This window comes from Pseudophryne corroboree, chromosome 3, assembly GCF_028390025.1.
Source record: "Pseudophryne corroboree isolate aPseCor3 chromosome 3, aPseCor3.hap2, whole genome shotgun sequence".
In the NCBI taxonomy this organism is placed as follows: Eukaryota; Metazoa; Chordata; class Amphibia; order Anura; family Myobatrachidae; genus Pseudophryne; species Pseudophryne corroboree.
The window spans coordinates 737,043,780-737,059,097 of record NC_086446.1 but is presented as its reverse complement, the minus strand read 5'-3'; the positions used below and the strand labels follow the sequence as shown (position 1 = coordinate 737,059,097).

The 15,318-nt window shown below is 48.4% G+C and overlaps 1 protein-coding gene across 1 annotated transcript in view; it reads right to left on the bottom strand.

Annotated features, from left to right (window-relative positions):
* ADAM12 (ADAM metallopeptidase domain 12) overlaps positions 1 to 15,318 on the bottom strand; it is a 925,560-nt gene that overhangs the window by 141,590 nt on the left and 768,652 nt on the right. The window contains exon 14 of the mRNA XM_063962227.1: positions 8,734 to 8,929. Within this exon, the coding sequence (XP_063818297.1) occupies positions 8,734 to 8,929 (196 nt within the window). The remainder of the gene's footprint in view (positions 1 to 8,733; positions 8,930 to 15,318) is intronic.

The following is a 15,318-nucleotide window of genomic DNA, read 5'->3' as shown; positions in this document are numbered from 1 at the left end:
ATTACGTATAAGGACGCTACTACTACAGGGGCGGCATTACGTATAAGGACGCTACTACTACAGGGGCGGCATTACGTATAAGGACGCTACTACTACAGGGGCGGCATTACGTATAAGAATGCTTCTATTACTGGAGGGGGCATTACATATAACGATGCTACTACTACTGGGGGAGGGGGCATTACGTATAAGGACGCTACTACTACTGGGGGGGCATTGTGTATAAGGACGGTACTACTACTGGGGGCACATTACGTATAAGGAAGCTACTACTACTTGGGGGCATTATGTATAAGGATACTACTATTACTGGGGGGGCATTACGTATAACAATGCTACTACTACTGGGGGGGTATTACATATAAGGATGCTACTACTGGGGGGCATTACGTATAAGGGAGCTACTACTATTGGGGGGGCATTATGTATAAGGACGGTACTACTACTGGGGGCGCATTACGTATAAGGACGCTACTACTACTAGGGGGGAATTATGTATAAGGATGCTACTACTACTAGGGGGGAATTACGTATAAGGACGCTTCTACTACTGGGGTGCATTACGTATAAGGACGCTACTACTACTGGGAGGGGCATTACGTATAAGGATGCGTCTACTACTGGGGGTGCACTACGTATAAAGACGCTACTACTACTGTGGGTGGATTATGTATAAAGATGGTGCATTATGTATATGGACGCTACTACTACTGGGGTGCATTACATATAAGGACGATACTACTACGGGTGGGGCATTACGTATAAGATGAATAAGATTGTGCTACACTGTGGCGTAATTTTAAATGGGGGTACTATTGTGTGGCCATGCCCCTTACTTGTGAGACCACACCCCTTTTCCTGGTGCGCACCAAAGGAATATGGGAGGGCGCAAATTTATAGTTTGCAGGAGGGTGCCGAACACCCTAGCACCGGCCCTGGGTGCCTCGCTCCGCTGCCCTCAGCACAGGTTACTATTCCCAATCGTCACCCAGGTGGATGGTAAAGTATGAAAAAGTTGAAAAGATAAAAAAAAAAGAAAAAGGCTGTGTCGACATATGTGTTGACCATTTGCACCTGTTGACCATAAGCACTGTCGAGCATTTACATTTCAACCTTTTGTCCACGTCGACTTAATGCATGTCGACCATTAGTGGCTGACATATTGACTGTCGAACTAATTAAAGTCGACCGATCATCCGGATCCATACACTGGTAATAAGATGCCATCTAACACTGTACAGCCCATGCTATTATTGGTTACAGTCAGACGGTACAAAGGAATCATATATTAAATATTAAATTGCAAATGTTGCTCTGTGTTGTTGAATGTTCTACAGGGAAGCATATGGAATTAGAGAGCATTACATAGGTCCTGATTCAGAGACAGACACGACACAGGACCTGATAACCCTGATCCACTTTTATGATCTTCATTTTTTGACATATCGAGGGAAGGGGGGGGGGGGGGGATTGGCCTGAATCAGTCCCAGGGGTTCTTACTCTTTCTCTGGGTCAATATGGCCGCATCCTTTAACCTGCAAAAATAAGAATTTACTCACCGGTAATTCTATTTCTCGTAGTCCGTAGTGGATGCTGGGAACTCCGTAAGGACCATGGGGAATAGCGGGCTCCGAAGGAGACTGGGCACATCTAAGAAAGAATTAGGACTACCTGGTGTGCACTGGCTCCTCCCTCTATGCCCCTCCTCCAGACCTCAGTTAGGAAACTGTGCCCGGAAGAGCTGACACAATAAGGAAGGGATTTGGAATCCCGGGTAAGACTCATACCAGCCACACCAATCACACCGTACAACTCGTGATACTATACCCAGTTAACAGTATGAATAACAACTGAGCCTCTCAACAGATGGCTCCAAACAATAACCCTTTAGTTAAGCAATAACTATATACAGGTATTGCAGACAATCCGCACTTGGGATGGGCGCCCAGCATCCACTACGGACTACGAGAAATAGAATTACCGGTGAGTAAATTCTTATTTTCTCTGACGTCCTAGTGGATGCTGGGAACTCCGTAAGGACCATGGGGATTATACCAAAGCTCCCAAACGGGCGGGAGAGTGCGGATGACTCTGCAGCACCGAATGAGCAAACTCAAGGTCCTCCTCAGCCAGGGTATCAAACTTGTAGAATTTTGCAAATGTGTTTGAACCCAACCAAGTAGCAGCTCGGCAAAGTTGTAAAGCCGAGACCCCTCGGGCAGCCGCCCAAGAAGAGCCCACTTTCCTCGTGGAATGGGCTTTTACAGATTTAGGATGCGGCAGTCCAGCCGCAGAATGTGCAAGTTGAATCGTGCTACAGATCCAGCGAGCAATAGTCTGCTGTGAAGCAGGAGCACCCAGCTTGTTGGGTGCATACAGGATAAATAGCGAGTCAGTCTTCCTGACTCTAGCCGTCCTGGAAATATAGATTTTCAGGGCCCTGACTACATCTAGCAACTTAGAATCCTCCAAGTCCCGAGTAGCCGCAGGCACCACAATAGAGTGGTTCAAATGAAACGCTGATACCACCTTAGGAAGAAATTGGGGACGAGTCCTCAATTCCGCCCTATCCATATGGAAAATAAGATAAGGGCTTTTGCAAGACAAAGCCGCCAATTCTGACACACGCCTGGCCGAAGCCAAGGCCAACAGCATGACCACTTTATTTTAGCTCCACGGTTTTAAGTGGCTCAAACCAATGCGACTTTAGGAAATCCAACACCACGTTGAGATCCCAAGGTGCCACTGGAGGCACAAAAGGGGGCTGAATATGCAGCACTCCCTTAACAAAAATCTGAACATCAGGCCGTGAAGCCAGTTCTTTTTGGAAGAAAATCGAAATCTGGACCTTAATGGAACCCAAATTGAGGCCCATAGTCACCCCTGACTGTAGGAAGTGCAGAAAACGACCCAGCTGAAATTCCTCCGTTGGGGCCTTCCTGGCCTCACACCACGCAACATATTTTCGCCATATGCGGTGATAATGTATTGCGGTCACATCCTTCCTAGCTTTAATCAGCGTAGGGATGACTTCCTCCGGAATGCCCTTTTCCTGCAGGATCCGGTGTTCAACCGCCATGCCGTCAAACGTAGTCGCGGTAAGTCTTGGAACAGACAGGGCCCCTGCTGCAGCAGGTCCTGTCTGAGCGGCAGAGGCCATGGGTCCTCTGAGATCATTTCTTGAAGTTCTGGGTACCAAGCTCTTCTTGGCCAATCCGGAACAATGATTATAAGTATTACTCTTCTCTTTCTTATTCTCCTCAGTACCTTGGGTATGAGAGGAAGAGGAGGGAACACATAAACCGACTGGTACACCCACGGTGTCACTAGAGCGTCCACAGCTATCGCCTGAGGGTCCCTTGACCTGGAGCAATATCTTTTTAGCTTTTTATTGAGGCAGGACGCCATCATGTCCACCTGTGGTCGTTCCCACCGGTGTACAATCAGCTTGAAGACTTCTGGATGGAGTCCCCACTTTCCCGGGTGGAGGTTGTGTCTGCTGAGGAAGTCTGCTTCCCAGTTTTTCAACTCCCGGAATGAACACTGCTGACAGTGCTATCACGTGATTCTCCGCCCATCGAAGAATCCTTGTAGCTTCTGCCATTGCTATCCTGCTTCTTGTGCCGCCTTGTCGATTTACATGGGCGACAGCCGTGATGTTGTCTGACTGAATCAGCACCGGTTGTTTTTGAAGCAGGGATTCTGGTTTACTCAGGGCATTGTAAATGACCCCTAGTTCCAGAATATTTATATGCAAGGAAGTTTTTGTCCTTGGACGTTTTCTTCCCTGAGTGACTGCCCCCCACCCTCGGAGGCTTGCATTCGTGGTCACCAGGACCCAGTCCTGTATGCCGAATCTGCGGCCTTCACGAAGATGAGCACTCCACAGCAGAGACACCCTGGCCCTTGGTGACAGGGTAATCCACCGATGCATCTGAAGATGCGATTCGGACCACTTGTCCAAGAGATCTTACTGGAAGATCCTCACATGGAACCTGCCAAAGGGAAACGCTTCGTAAGAGCTACCATCTTTCCCAGGATTCGCGTGCAGTGATGCACCGACACCTGTTTTGGTTGCAGGAGGTCCCTGACCAGAGATGATAATTCCTGGGCCTTCTCCTCCGGGAGAAAAACCTTCTTCTGTTCTGTGTCCAGAATCATACCAAGGAACAGCAGAGATAGTGCTATGCTGACTAGCAACTGCTCCTTAGACCTCGCCTTTTCAGGAGATCGTCCAAGTACGGGATAATTATAACTCCCTTCTTTCTAAGGAGTATCATCATTTTGGCCATTACCTTGGTAAATACCCTCGGTGCCGTGGACAGACCAAACGGCAACGTCTGGCATTGGTAATGACAGTCCTGTACCACAAACCTGAGGTACTCCTGGTGAGGTGGGTACATGGGGACACCCTCTTCCAGGCTTGTATAACCGCCCTGGGCGATTCCATCTTGAACTTGAACTTCCTTATATAAGTGTTCAAGAATTTTAAATTTAGGATGGGTCTCACCGAACCATCTTGTTTCGGTACCACAACATTGTGGAATAATAACCCCGCCCCTGTTGAAGGGGGGGGGGGGGGTACCTTGATTATCACCTGCTGGAAGTACAGCTTGTGAATAGCGTCCAGTACTACCTCCCTTTCTTTGGGAGCAGCCGGCAAGGCAGATTTGAGGTAACGGCGAGGGGGAGTGGCCTCTAACTCCAGCTTGTATCCCTGAGATACCACTTGTAGAACCCGGGGATCTACCTGTGAGCGAACCCACTGGTCGCTGAAGTTCCGGAGACGCGCCCCCACCGCACCTGGCTCCGCCTGTGGAGCCCCAGCGTCATGCGGTGGACTTTAGAGGAAGCGGGGGAGGATTTTGGTTCCAGGGAACTGGCTGTCTGGTGCAGCTTTTTCCCTCTTCCCCTGCTTCTGGGCAGAAAGGAAGCGCCTCTGACCCGCTTGCCTTTTCGTGGCCGAAAGGACTGTACCTGATAATACGGTGCTTTCTTCGGCTGTGAGGAAACCTGAGGTAAAAATGTCGACTTCCCAGCTGTTGCTGTGGATACTAGGTCCGAGAGACCCTCCCCAAACAATTCCTCACTCTTATAAGGCAAAACCTTTTAGAATCAGCATCACCTGTCCACTGCCGAGTCCATAATACTCTTCTGGCAGAAATGGACATTGCATTCATTTTAGATGCCAGCCGGCAAATATCCCTCTGTGCATCTCTCATATATAAGACCACGTCTTTAAAATGCTCTATGGTTAGCAAAATAGTATCCCTGTCTAGTATCCATATTATCTGACAGGGTATCGGACCAAGCTGCTGAAGCACTACACACTGAAGCAATTGCAGGTCTCAGTATAATACCTGAGTGTGTATATACAGACTTCAGGATAGCTTCCTGCTTTTTATCAGCAGGCTCCTTTAAGGCGGCCGTATCCTGAGACGGCAGTGCCACCTTTTTTGCCAAGCGTGTGAGCGCCTTCTCCACCCTAGAGGACGTCTCCCAACATAACCTGTCCTTTGGCGGGACAGGGTACGCCATCAGTAACGTTTTAGAAATTACTATTTTCTTATCGGGGGAACCCCACTTCACACACTTTATTCAATTCATCTGATGGGGGAAGAACCACTGGATGCTTTTTCTCCCCAACTATAATACCCTTTTTTGTGGTAACTGGGTTAATGTCAGAAATGTGCAACACATTTTTCATTGCCGTAATCATGCATCGGATGGCCCTTGTGGATTTTACATTTGTCTCATCGTCGTCTACACTGGAGTCAGACTCCGTGTCGACATCTGTGTCTGCCATCTGAGGTAGCGGGCGTTTTTGAGCCCCTGATGGCTTTTGAGACGCCTGGGCAGGCACGAGCTGAGAAGCCGGCTGTCCCACTGCTGTACGTCATCTAGCCTTTTATGTAAAGGAGTTGACACTGTCGGTTAATACCTTCCACAAATCCACCCACTCTGGTGTCGACCCCGCAGGGGGTGACATCACACTTATCGGCACCTGCTCCGCCTCCATATAATCTTCCTCATCAATCATGTCGACACAGCCGTACCGACACACGCACACACACAGGGAATGCTCTGACTGAGAACAGGACCCCACAAAGTCCTTTGGGGAGACAGAGAGAGAGTATGCCAGCACACACCAGAGCGCTATATAATGCAGGGATTCACACTACACACAGTGATTTTTCCCCTATAGCTGCTATAAATATACAGTTTGCGCCTATATTTTGTGCCCCCCCTCTCTTTTTCACCCTATTGAGCCTGGAAACTGCAGGGGAGAGCCTGGGGAGCGTCCCTCCAGCGGAGCTGTGAGAGGAAATGGCGCCAGTGTGCTGAGGGAGATAGCCCCGCCCCCTTCTCGGCGGACTTCTCCCGCTTTTTTAAGGATATTTTTGGCAGGGGATTTTACACATATATAGTCTTACTGACTATATTATGTGTTTTATGCCAATATAAGGTACTCTTATTGCAGCCCAGGGCGCCCCCCCACCCCACCCCAGCGCCCTGCACCCATCAGTGACCGGAGTATGTGGTGTGCATGGGGAGCAATGGCACACAGCTGCAGTGCTGTGCGCTACCTTAATGAAGACCGGAGTCTTCAGCCGCCGATTTCCTGGACGTTCTTCTTGCTTCTGGCTCTGCAAGGGGGACGGCGGCGCGGCTCCGGACGACCGAGGCTGGGCCTGTGTTCGATCCCTCTGGAGCTAATGGTGTCCAGTAGCCTAGAAGCCCAAGCTAGCTGCAAGCAGGTAGGTTCGCTTCTCTCCCCTAAGTCCTCGTAGCAGTGAGTCTGTTGCCAGCAGATCTCATTGAAAATGAAAAACCTAAATATATACTTTCTTTTCTAGGAGCTCATAGAGCCCCTAGTGTGCAACCAGCTCGGCCGGGCACAGAATTCTAACTGGGGTCTGGACACCAGGTAGTCCTAATTCTTTCTTAGATGTGCCCAGTCTCCTTCGGAGCCCGCTATTCCCCATGGTCCTTACGGAGTTCCCAGCATCCACTAGGACGTCAGAGAAACATTGCACAAGCTGATGTGAGGATTTGGGCAGATTGACGTATTCCTGTTAGATGTGGCTGCGCTTATTTGCAGTGAGATAGCGGACTGACGAGGGAGCACTCCCCGGCTTCTGGTGGGTGCACAGCCTTAGGGCTGTTTCACACGCAGCATTTTTGCCCGGCTTTTTGTCATCCGGCAGAGTCTTTCACACACAACGGCTTTGAGCCGTGTGTAATGCTGTGCGCATGCGCAGCAGCAGACACAGCTTGAAAAAAAAACTTTGTGTGTGAAAGCTCCCCTTCACACACACGGTTCACTGCCTACAAGGACGGCACGTCAGTGGATATTTCCGGCTGCAACCCGGCAGCCGTGCCGGGGCCGTGCCGTGTGAAAGCACCCTACACTTTACATTATTAATTACAATGCCGACAAAAGCCGCTGCATGTGTAATAGCCCTTATCCTTCCAGCAAAAGCCTTATGTCCGAAGTCCATGACATAGGGTGTCCTCCCTTTGCCTATATTGGGGTGCACTTTGCACCTTCCAGTTGTGCTTTAGTAGAAAATCCGATTTCTAGTCGCCCGTGTATAAAAAGATTGTGACCACACAAAAGTGGCACATGTAAAAAAACAGTCCCATAAGCAGCGTTTCCCAAAATATCCTTAATACAATTAGTATCTGCTCCCAGAAAATGGCTCTGCAAATTGAGAGGGGTAGAGAAGTAGACAGAGGGGCCCTCTGCAAAAGTATGACGTCAAAGTGACAGTTGGTGCAACATTTAAATCATTTTTGCGGGGTGAACATAACCGTGCAACCCTAAAGGTGAATTCACAAACTAGACGACATTTTAAGCAATATGGACGATTCCAACGCTGTGGAACGACATATCGTTTAAAATCATCAAGTGTGTACGCACTATGCAAAGCTGATACGTGCTCCCACGGGTGGTTTGTCGCATCCTCTAATCTTATCTACTTGTAAATATTGTAACAACAGTATACTCCTGGATGTAACCATTGGCGATTACTTTTGTAAGATAGCACAGTGTGTATGCACTATGGGGGTCATTCCGAGTTGATTGCTCACGAGCAACTTTTTGCAGCGCTGCGATCAGATAGTCGCCGCCTATAGGGGAGTGTATTTTAGCTTTGCAAGTATGCAAACACTTTTGCAGCCGACGGCACAGAAAAGTTTGTTGCAGTTTCTGAGTAGCTCTGGACTTACTCAGTCGCTGCGATCACTTCAGACTTTTTGGTCCCAGAATTGACGTCAGACACTCGCCCTGCAAACGCATGGACACGCCTACGTTTTTTCAAACACTCCCAGAAAATGGTCAGTTGACACCCACAAACGCCTTCTTCCTGTCAATCCTCTTGCAATCGGCTGTGTGACTGGATTCTTCGTTAAATCCATCGCCCAGCACCGATCCTCTTTGTACCCGTACGGCATGCCTGTGCATTGCGATGCGTACGCATGTGCAGTTTTGCAGAGTTTTAACCTGATCGCAGCGCCGCAAAAAGTTGCTATAGAGCGATCAACTCGGAATGACCCCCCCCCCCCCCTATAACGTTTGTCCAGGAAGTTCCAGGGAAATCACTGACGACATTGAATTGTTTGCAAGTCATATAATTTAAGAAACAGCAGTAAAATGACAATGCTTATGAGATACATCGCTATGTTATGATAAAAGCCTAGGCCAACTGTACCATGCAAAAAGGTACCTACCTTGTCCCCACAGTGTAATGCACTGCTGCTCGTGTGTCTGGCACATGCCACTGTAGCAATACCCATCTATCTTGTGGCATGGCTGACCATCGTGCAAGTAGACATTGGCCGGGCAGTGTGCGCTGGTCCCCGTGCAGAACTCTGGCAGATCACAAAAGTTACTTGCGTCCCTGCATGGCGTTCCACCTGGCTTAAGCTGTGAAATCAATGGACAAATATTTAGTGTTATACTCGTGCTCTTGATATAAAACATACATTGCAGCACTGTCCTCAGGCGTGCGTTCCTGCCACGCCAAGGTAACCATGCCACTGTAAGACAAAGTGGGTTATCCATGTGCAGTCTCCGAGTCCTGAATAGTGGTCACGGATTTACAGTCACTGTAGATGACCATAGAACCATTATACTACAGAATAATACAAAGAGTGGTGGATGATTGCGTTCATTACCATCCAGCTTGGCTGGCAATCGCTGAGTGGAGGGCTCTCTAGCAGCAGGGTTATAATTGGCAGTTACTGGATTTGCAGAACGGATAAAGATAAAGGTTTATGACAAGTTTTATTTAAAAATAAACCAGCTGAAGTTTGGTAAAAGATTCTAAAGAGTCATTTAAAATATACTAGTGACTATTCTAGAACAACTGCAGAGAAAGGAAAGGTTCTGTTTTCACTTACAGGAGACTAGTCGCTGGTTTGAAGAAAAATATGTCAGCTGCAGGGAGTTCCCTCTGACCATATCAAGGCTGCAGTTATTACGTTCTGATTCGGGGGCGGCACAGACGGCACAGTGGTAAGCATTACTGCCTCACAACACTGCATTCGGCAGAATGGTCCCCGCCAGCAATGTCGCCCGTCGGACCTGCATGAAGGTCCGACAGGGGATGTCGCTGACGACGCAGATGAGCGCGCATCGTCAACGACATAGTGCGTACATACCGGATGGTTTCAACTTTGTGTTATTCTGATCCGTCGGATTTGGCCACATCGTTTAAAAAAATCATCTAGTGTGTACCCAACTTAAGCTGATGCACATGCCCAGTGGTAGCAGCTTCTTCTACCAAGTTTGCTGTGTGTGTAGATCTGAGTCCTCAATCAGTGCACTGGACCAGAGAGTAGCTACCAGGAAGAAGAGACAGGAGCCTTACCATGAGGTGGGAGAATGTGTGCTTAGAAAGTACAATACTGGTTCTATTATGTTTGTGTATTTATTTATTTATTATGGTATGTTTAACATGACCACTTATTTAAATATGATGAAGCCTATACTATAGACCATCTATAGTGTTAAATATTACTACTGTATTCCGTACAGTATCCAGTGTATAAATAAACCCCAAATGTTTACATTTATTTCCAGGGCTTTTACTGGGTTCTCCTGACGCTCCCCCAGACTCCAGCACTTGCTTCAATGTTCTGCAGACTGGGAGATTGTGGACTGCATTTGGAAACCGCCTCTATAAATCCTGCGTTTGCCACTGCGATCAGCAACTACGTAAAAGACGCAGTTGCACTGACACCGGCCGCCATGTTAGCTGGAGATTCTGAATCTCCATAGGGCTAGAGCAGTGATCTCCAACCCTTAGCTCGCGAGCTACCTGTAGCTCGCCGTAGTATTTTCGGTAGCTCACAGAGTGCATGGGCTTGGGCAGTCACTGGCACTCCTCCTCCCTTCATTTTGAATATGGTGCCCGCCGTCAGCCAATCAGAGCTCGTGGTCCGGCAGTGGTGGCACGTGATTGGCTGCTGGACCGCGAGTATTGATTGGCTCACTTACCGGCACCATATTTTAAATGCCCGCCGCCGGAGACTCTGTCACCCTCACCGCAGCTGCTCTCCGGACTTCACAGGAGAGGCGGCAGTAGAAGAAGCCAGCAAGGTTAGCACTGTGTGGGGTACTGTATCAGACACTGCGGGGGGGGGGGGGGGGGGCATTTATCTGGCGCTGCGGGGGGGCATTTTAAATGGCACTGCGGGGGGAATGGCATCTGGCACTGTTGAGGGCATTATTTGTGTATCTGGCACTGCTGAGGGGCATTATTTGTGTATCTGGCACTGCTAAGGGGGGGGGGGCATTACTTGTAGTTGTGAGACCACACCCACTTTTGCAGGAACGCACGCGCATTGAGGGGAGGGGATAGCTCCTTCAGAGGTTTTATTTTCCGAAAGTAGCTCACACCCCAATTAAGGTTGGAGACCACTGGGCTAGAACAATCTCAGATGGTGCATCTTAGTACGCACTTAGCCCTTAATGCTCCTATTTTCTAAATTCTAATACATCTTTTATTATTCTCTAGGATTTATGAATTAACATTTGTTTATACAAAATGAAAAAAAGTAAAGCTATCAAATTCATTAAGCAAAACACGATGGGGATTGTAGTACTACAAGGTTACACATATAATATCCTGCATAGATGCACCATGGTGGTCATTCCGAGTTGTTCGCTCGTTATTTTTTTCTTGCAACGGAGCGATTAGCCGCTAATGCGCATGCGCAATGTCCGCACTGCGACTACGCCAAGTAAATTTGCTATGCAGTTAGGTATTTTACTCACGGCATTACGAGGTTTTTTCTTCGTTCTGGTGATCGGAATGTGATTGACAGGAAGTGGGTGTTTCTGGGCGGAAACTGGCCGTTTTATGGGTGTGTGCGAAAAAACGCTACCGTTTCTGGGAAAAACGCGGGAGTGGCTGGAGAACTGGAGGAGTGTCTGGACGAACGCTGGGTGTGTTTGTGACGTCAAACCAGGAACGACAAGCACTGAACTGATCGCAGATGCCGAGTAAGTCTGAAGCTACTCAGAAACTGCTAAGAAGTGTCTATTCGCAATTTTGAGAATCTTTCATTCGCAAATTTACTATGCTAAGATTCACTCCCAGTAGGCGGCGGCTTAGCATGTGCAAAGCTGCTAAAAGCAGCTAGCGAGCGAACAACTCGGAATGAGGGCCCATATTCACAACAAAGCGTCCATGAAGATATTAGGAAATAATGGCAGATATGCATTTTGTAAGCTGACCCAATGGGGGTCATTCCGAGTTGTTAGCTCGTTATTTTTTTGTCGCAACGGAGCGATTAGTCGCTAATGCGCACGCGCAATGTCCGCAGTGCGACTGCGCCAAGTAAATTTGCTATGCAGTTAGGTATTTTACTCACGGCATTACAAGGTTTTTTCTTCGTTCTGGTGATCGTAATGTGATTGACAGGAAGTGGGTATTTCTGGGCAGAAACTGGCCGTTTTATGGGTGTGTGCGAAAAAACGCTACCGTTTCTGGGAAAAACGCGGGAGTGGCTGGAGAAACGGGGGAGTGCCTGGGCGAACGCTGGGTGTGTTTGTGACGTCAAACCAGGAACGAAACTGACTGAACTGATCGCAGTGGAGGAGTAAGTGTGGAGCTACTCAGAAACTGCTAAGAAATTTCTATTCGCAATTCTGCTAATCTTTCGTTCGCAATTTTACTATGCTAAGATTCACTCCCAGTAGGCGGCGGCTTAGCGTGTGCAAAGCTGCTAAAAGCAGCTTGTGAGCGAACAACTCGGAATGAGGGTCATTAATCATGAGCACGCAGCCCATCAATTAACTGCACCAGAAATAGGCTGCATTATCATTAATATATTAATAGGCTACAGTCTCTTGAATATTGGATTAGCTCAAACTTTTCACCCTGCTACACTTAAATTTAAAGAGCACGTCTGCCTAAAGGTGCATGCACACTGAGCGCTTTTCACCCCTGCCCAGCGATGTCAGCGGGGGTGAACGGCTTTCCATAGCAGGACGCTATGGAAAGTCGTTCACCCCGACGTTCATCTACTGGTAATACCAGCAGACGAACGCCAGCGATGCAGCATGGGCACGCATCAGCACTCATCGCCGGGGCACACACACTGAAAGTAGCTCAAAACACCAAAAGTGAGTATGGGCCTTAAGACTGTATGAAGGTGACTGTATGTACGAGCGTAGCATGGGCAGAGCTTGTGCACCAGGGGGCGCTGCAGCAGCCACTGACACAAATCTGTTTCCTGCTAAACCGACCCACAGATCCATGTACAGGGCAGTGGCAGCCAGGGCCGTAACTAGGTGCAGCACTCAAACCTCCCTGCCCCCTTCCCCCCCGGCACGGTCGCAGCCACTGTCACTACTATGGAGTCCAGTCCAGCGCTGCCGCCTCTATTCCGCCGCCCGCCAGAGCTGCCATCTCTGAAGGACTGTGAGCTCCGCATCCTCCCCGCACTGCCGCCTGTCTCCAGCGGGAGCCGCCGTCTCTGAAGGTACTCTGAGCGCAGGGCTCCGAGTTCCGCCGGTGTCTGTCTCACGCCACCACCTCTGCAGGGGACGTGGGAGCGTTGCAGCCACAGGTAAGTTTCTCTCTCTCTCTCTCTCTCACCCTCCCATAAAAGGGGGACTGCCTGCCATAATGTGTAAAAAAAATGGGGACTGTCTGCCATAATGTGTAAACAATAAAATAGGGACTGCCTGCCATAACATTTTTTTTTTTAAATGGGGACTGCCTGCCATAATGTAAAAAAAAAAAGGGGGGACTGCCTGCTATAATGTGTAAAATAGGGGACTCTGCTGCCTAATGTGTAAAATAGGGGACTCTGCTGCCTAATGTGTAAAATAGGGGACTCTGCCTGCCTAATGTATAAAAAATGGGACTCTGCCTATCTAATGTGTAAAAAAGAAAATAAGAAAAAGGGGGACTCTGCCTGCCGTAATGTGTAAAAGGGAGCTATGCCTGCCGTAATGTATAAAAGGGAGTTCTGTGGCCACGCCCCTTCCCCATGAAGGCACGTCCCTATATTTTTGGCACGTGCCTGCGGCGCACACTGCCCCTTATTTGTAGGGAAAGGGGGGGGGGGGGGGGCGCCGATGCTGTTTCTTGCACACAGTGCTAAAATGTCTAGTTTCGACACTGGTGGCAGCGTACTCCGATGTCAGAATATAGGAATGCGCTTAGGATAGTGATGGGCATCAGTCATCGATGTTTGCCAAACATTGATGGTCAGAGTGTGATGGTCAGAGTGTGATGTTCAGTATTTTTTTCCCCTATTTTTGACACTGATGGGGGGATGAATAGGTGTTCCTGACATTGATGCCCCACCCACGCCACCTTCCAGCCTCTGGACAGAACCCAAAAAATAACCAAAAATGGCTTATAGTTAGCCGGTTGCAAAAAATGGCTGATAATTAGCCAGTTGCTGGAAATCGCTTCCCCGCACAGTTCGAAAGGCCCCCAATCTAGAACACTTCAAAAACAGACATTGTCTTATTTACTCAAGCATTTCCTGTACTGTTTTATGTCCATTCTGTCTGTTAAGCGCCGAGTCCTATTGGAGAAAGAGCACTATATAAATAAAATGATTACTATTACTATAAGCAATATGAGCATTGCTCTAGCTCAGGCATCACATGGATTTTAAAATAAGAATTTACTCACCGGTAATTCTATTTCTCGTAGTCCGTAGTGGATGCTGGGAACTCCGTAAGGACCATGGGGAATAGCGGGCTCCGAAGGAGGCTGGGCACTCTAGAAAGATCTTAGACTACCTGGTGTGCACTGGCTCCTCCCACTATGACCCTCCTCCAAGCCTCAGTTAGGTACTGTGCCCGGACGAGCGTACACAATAAGGAAGGATTTTGAATCCCGGGTAAGACTCATACCAGCCACACCAATCACACCGTACAACTCGTGATATGAAACACAGTTAACAGTATGAAACAATAGAGCCTCTCAACAGATGGCTCAACAATAACCCGATTTAGTTAACAATAACTATGTACAAGTATTGCAGATAACCCGCACTTGGGATGGGCGCCCAGCATCCACTACGGACTACGAGAAATAGAATTACCGGTGAGTAAATTCTTATTTTCTCTAACGTCCTAGTGGATGCTGGGAACTCCGTAAGGACCATGGGGATTATACCAAAGCTCCCAAACGGGCGGGAGAGTGCGGATGACTCTGCAGCACTGAATGAGAGAACTCCCGGTCCTTCTCAGCCAGGGTATCAAATTTGTAGAATTTTGCAAACGTGTTTGCCCCTGACCAAGTAGCTGCTCGGCAAAGTTGTAAAGCCGAGACCCCTCGGGCAGCCGCCCAAGATGAGCCCACCTTCCTTGTGGAATGGGCATTGACAGATTTTAGCTGTGGCAGGCCTGCCACAGTATGTGCAAGCTGAATTGTACTACAAATCCAACGAGCAATAGTCTGCTTAGAAGCAGGAGCACCCAGCTTGTTAGGTGCATATAGGATAAACAGCGAGTCAGATTTTCTGACTCTAGCCGTTCTGGAAACATATATTTTCAGTGCCCTGACAACGTCTAGCAACTTGGAGTCCTCAAGTCCCTAGTAGCCTAGGCACCACAATAGGCTGGTTCAGGTGAAACGCTGACACCACCTTTGGGAGAAACTGGGGACGAGTCCTCAATTCTGCCCTATCCATATGGAAAATCAAATAAGGGCTTTTACAAGACAAAGCCGCCAACTTTGATACTCGCCTGGCAGAAGCCAAGGCCAATAACATAACCACCTTCCACGTGAGATATTTCAGATCCACGGTTTTTAGTGGTTCAAACCAATGTGATTTTAA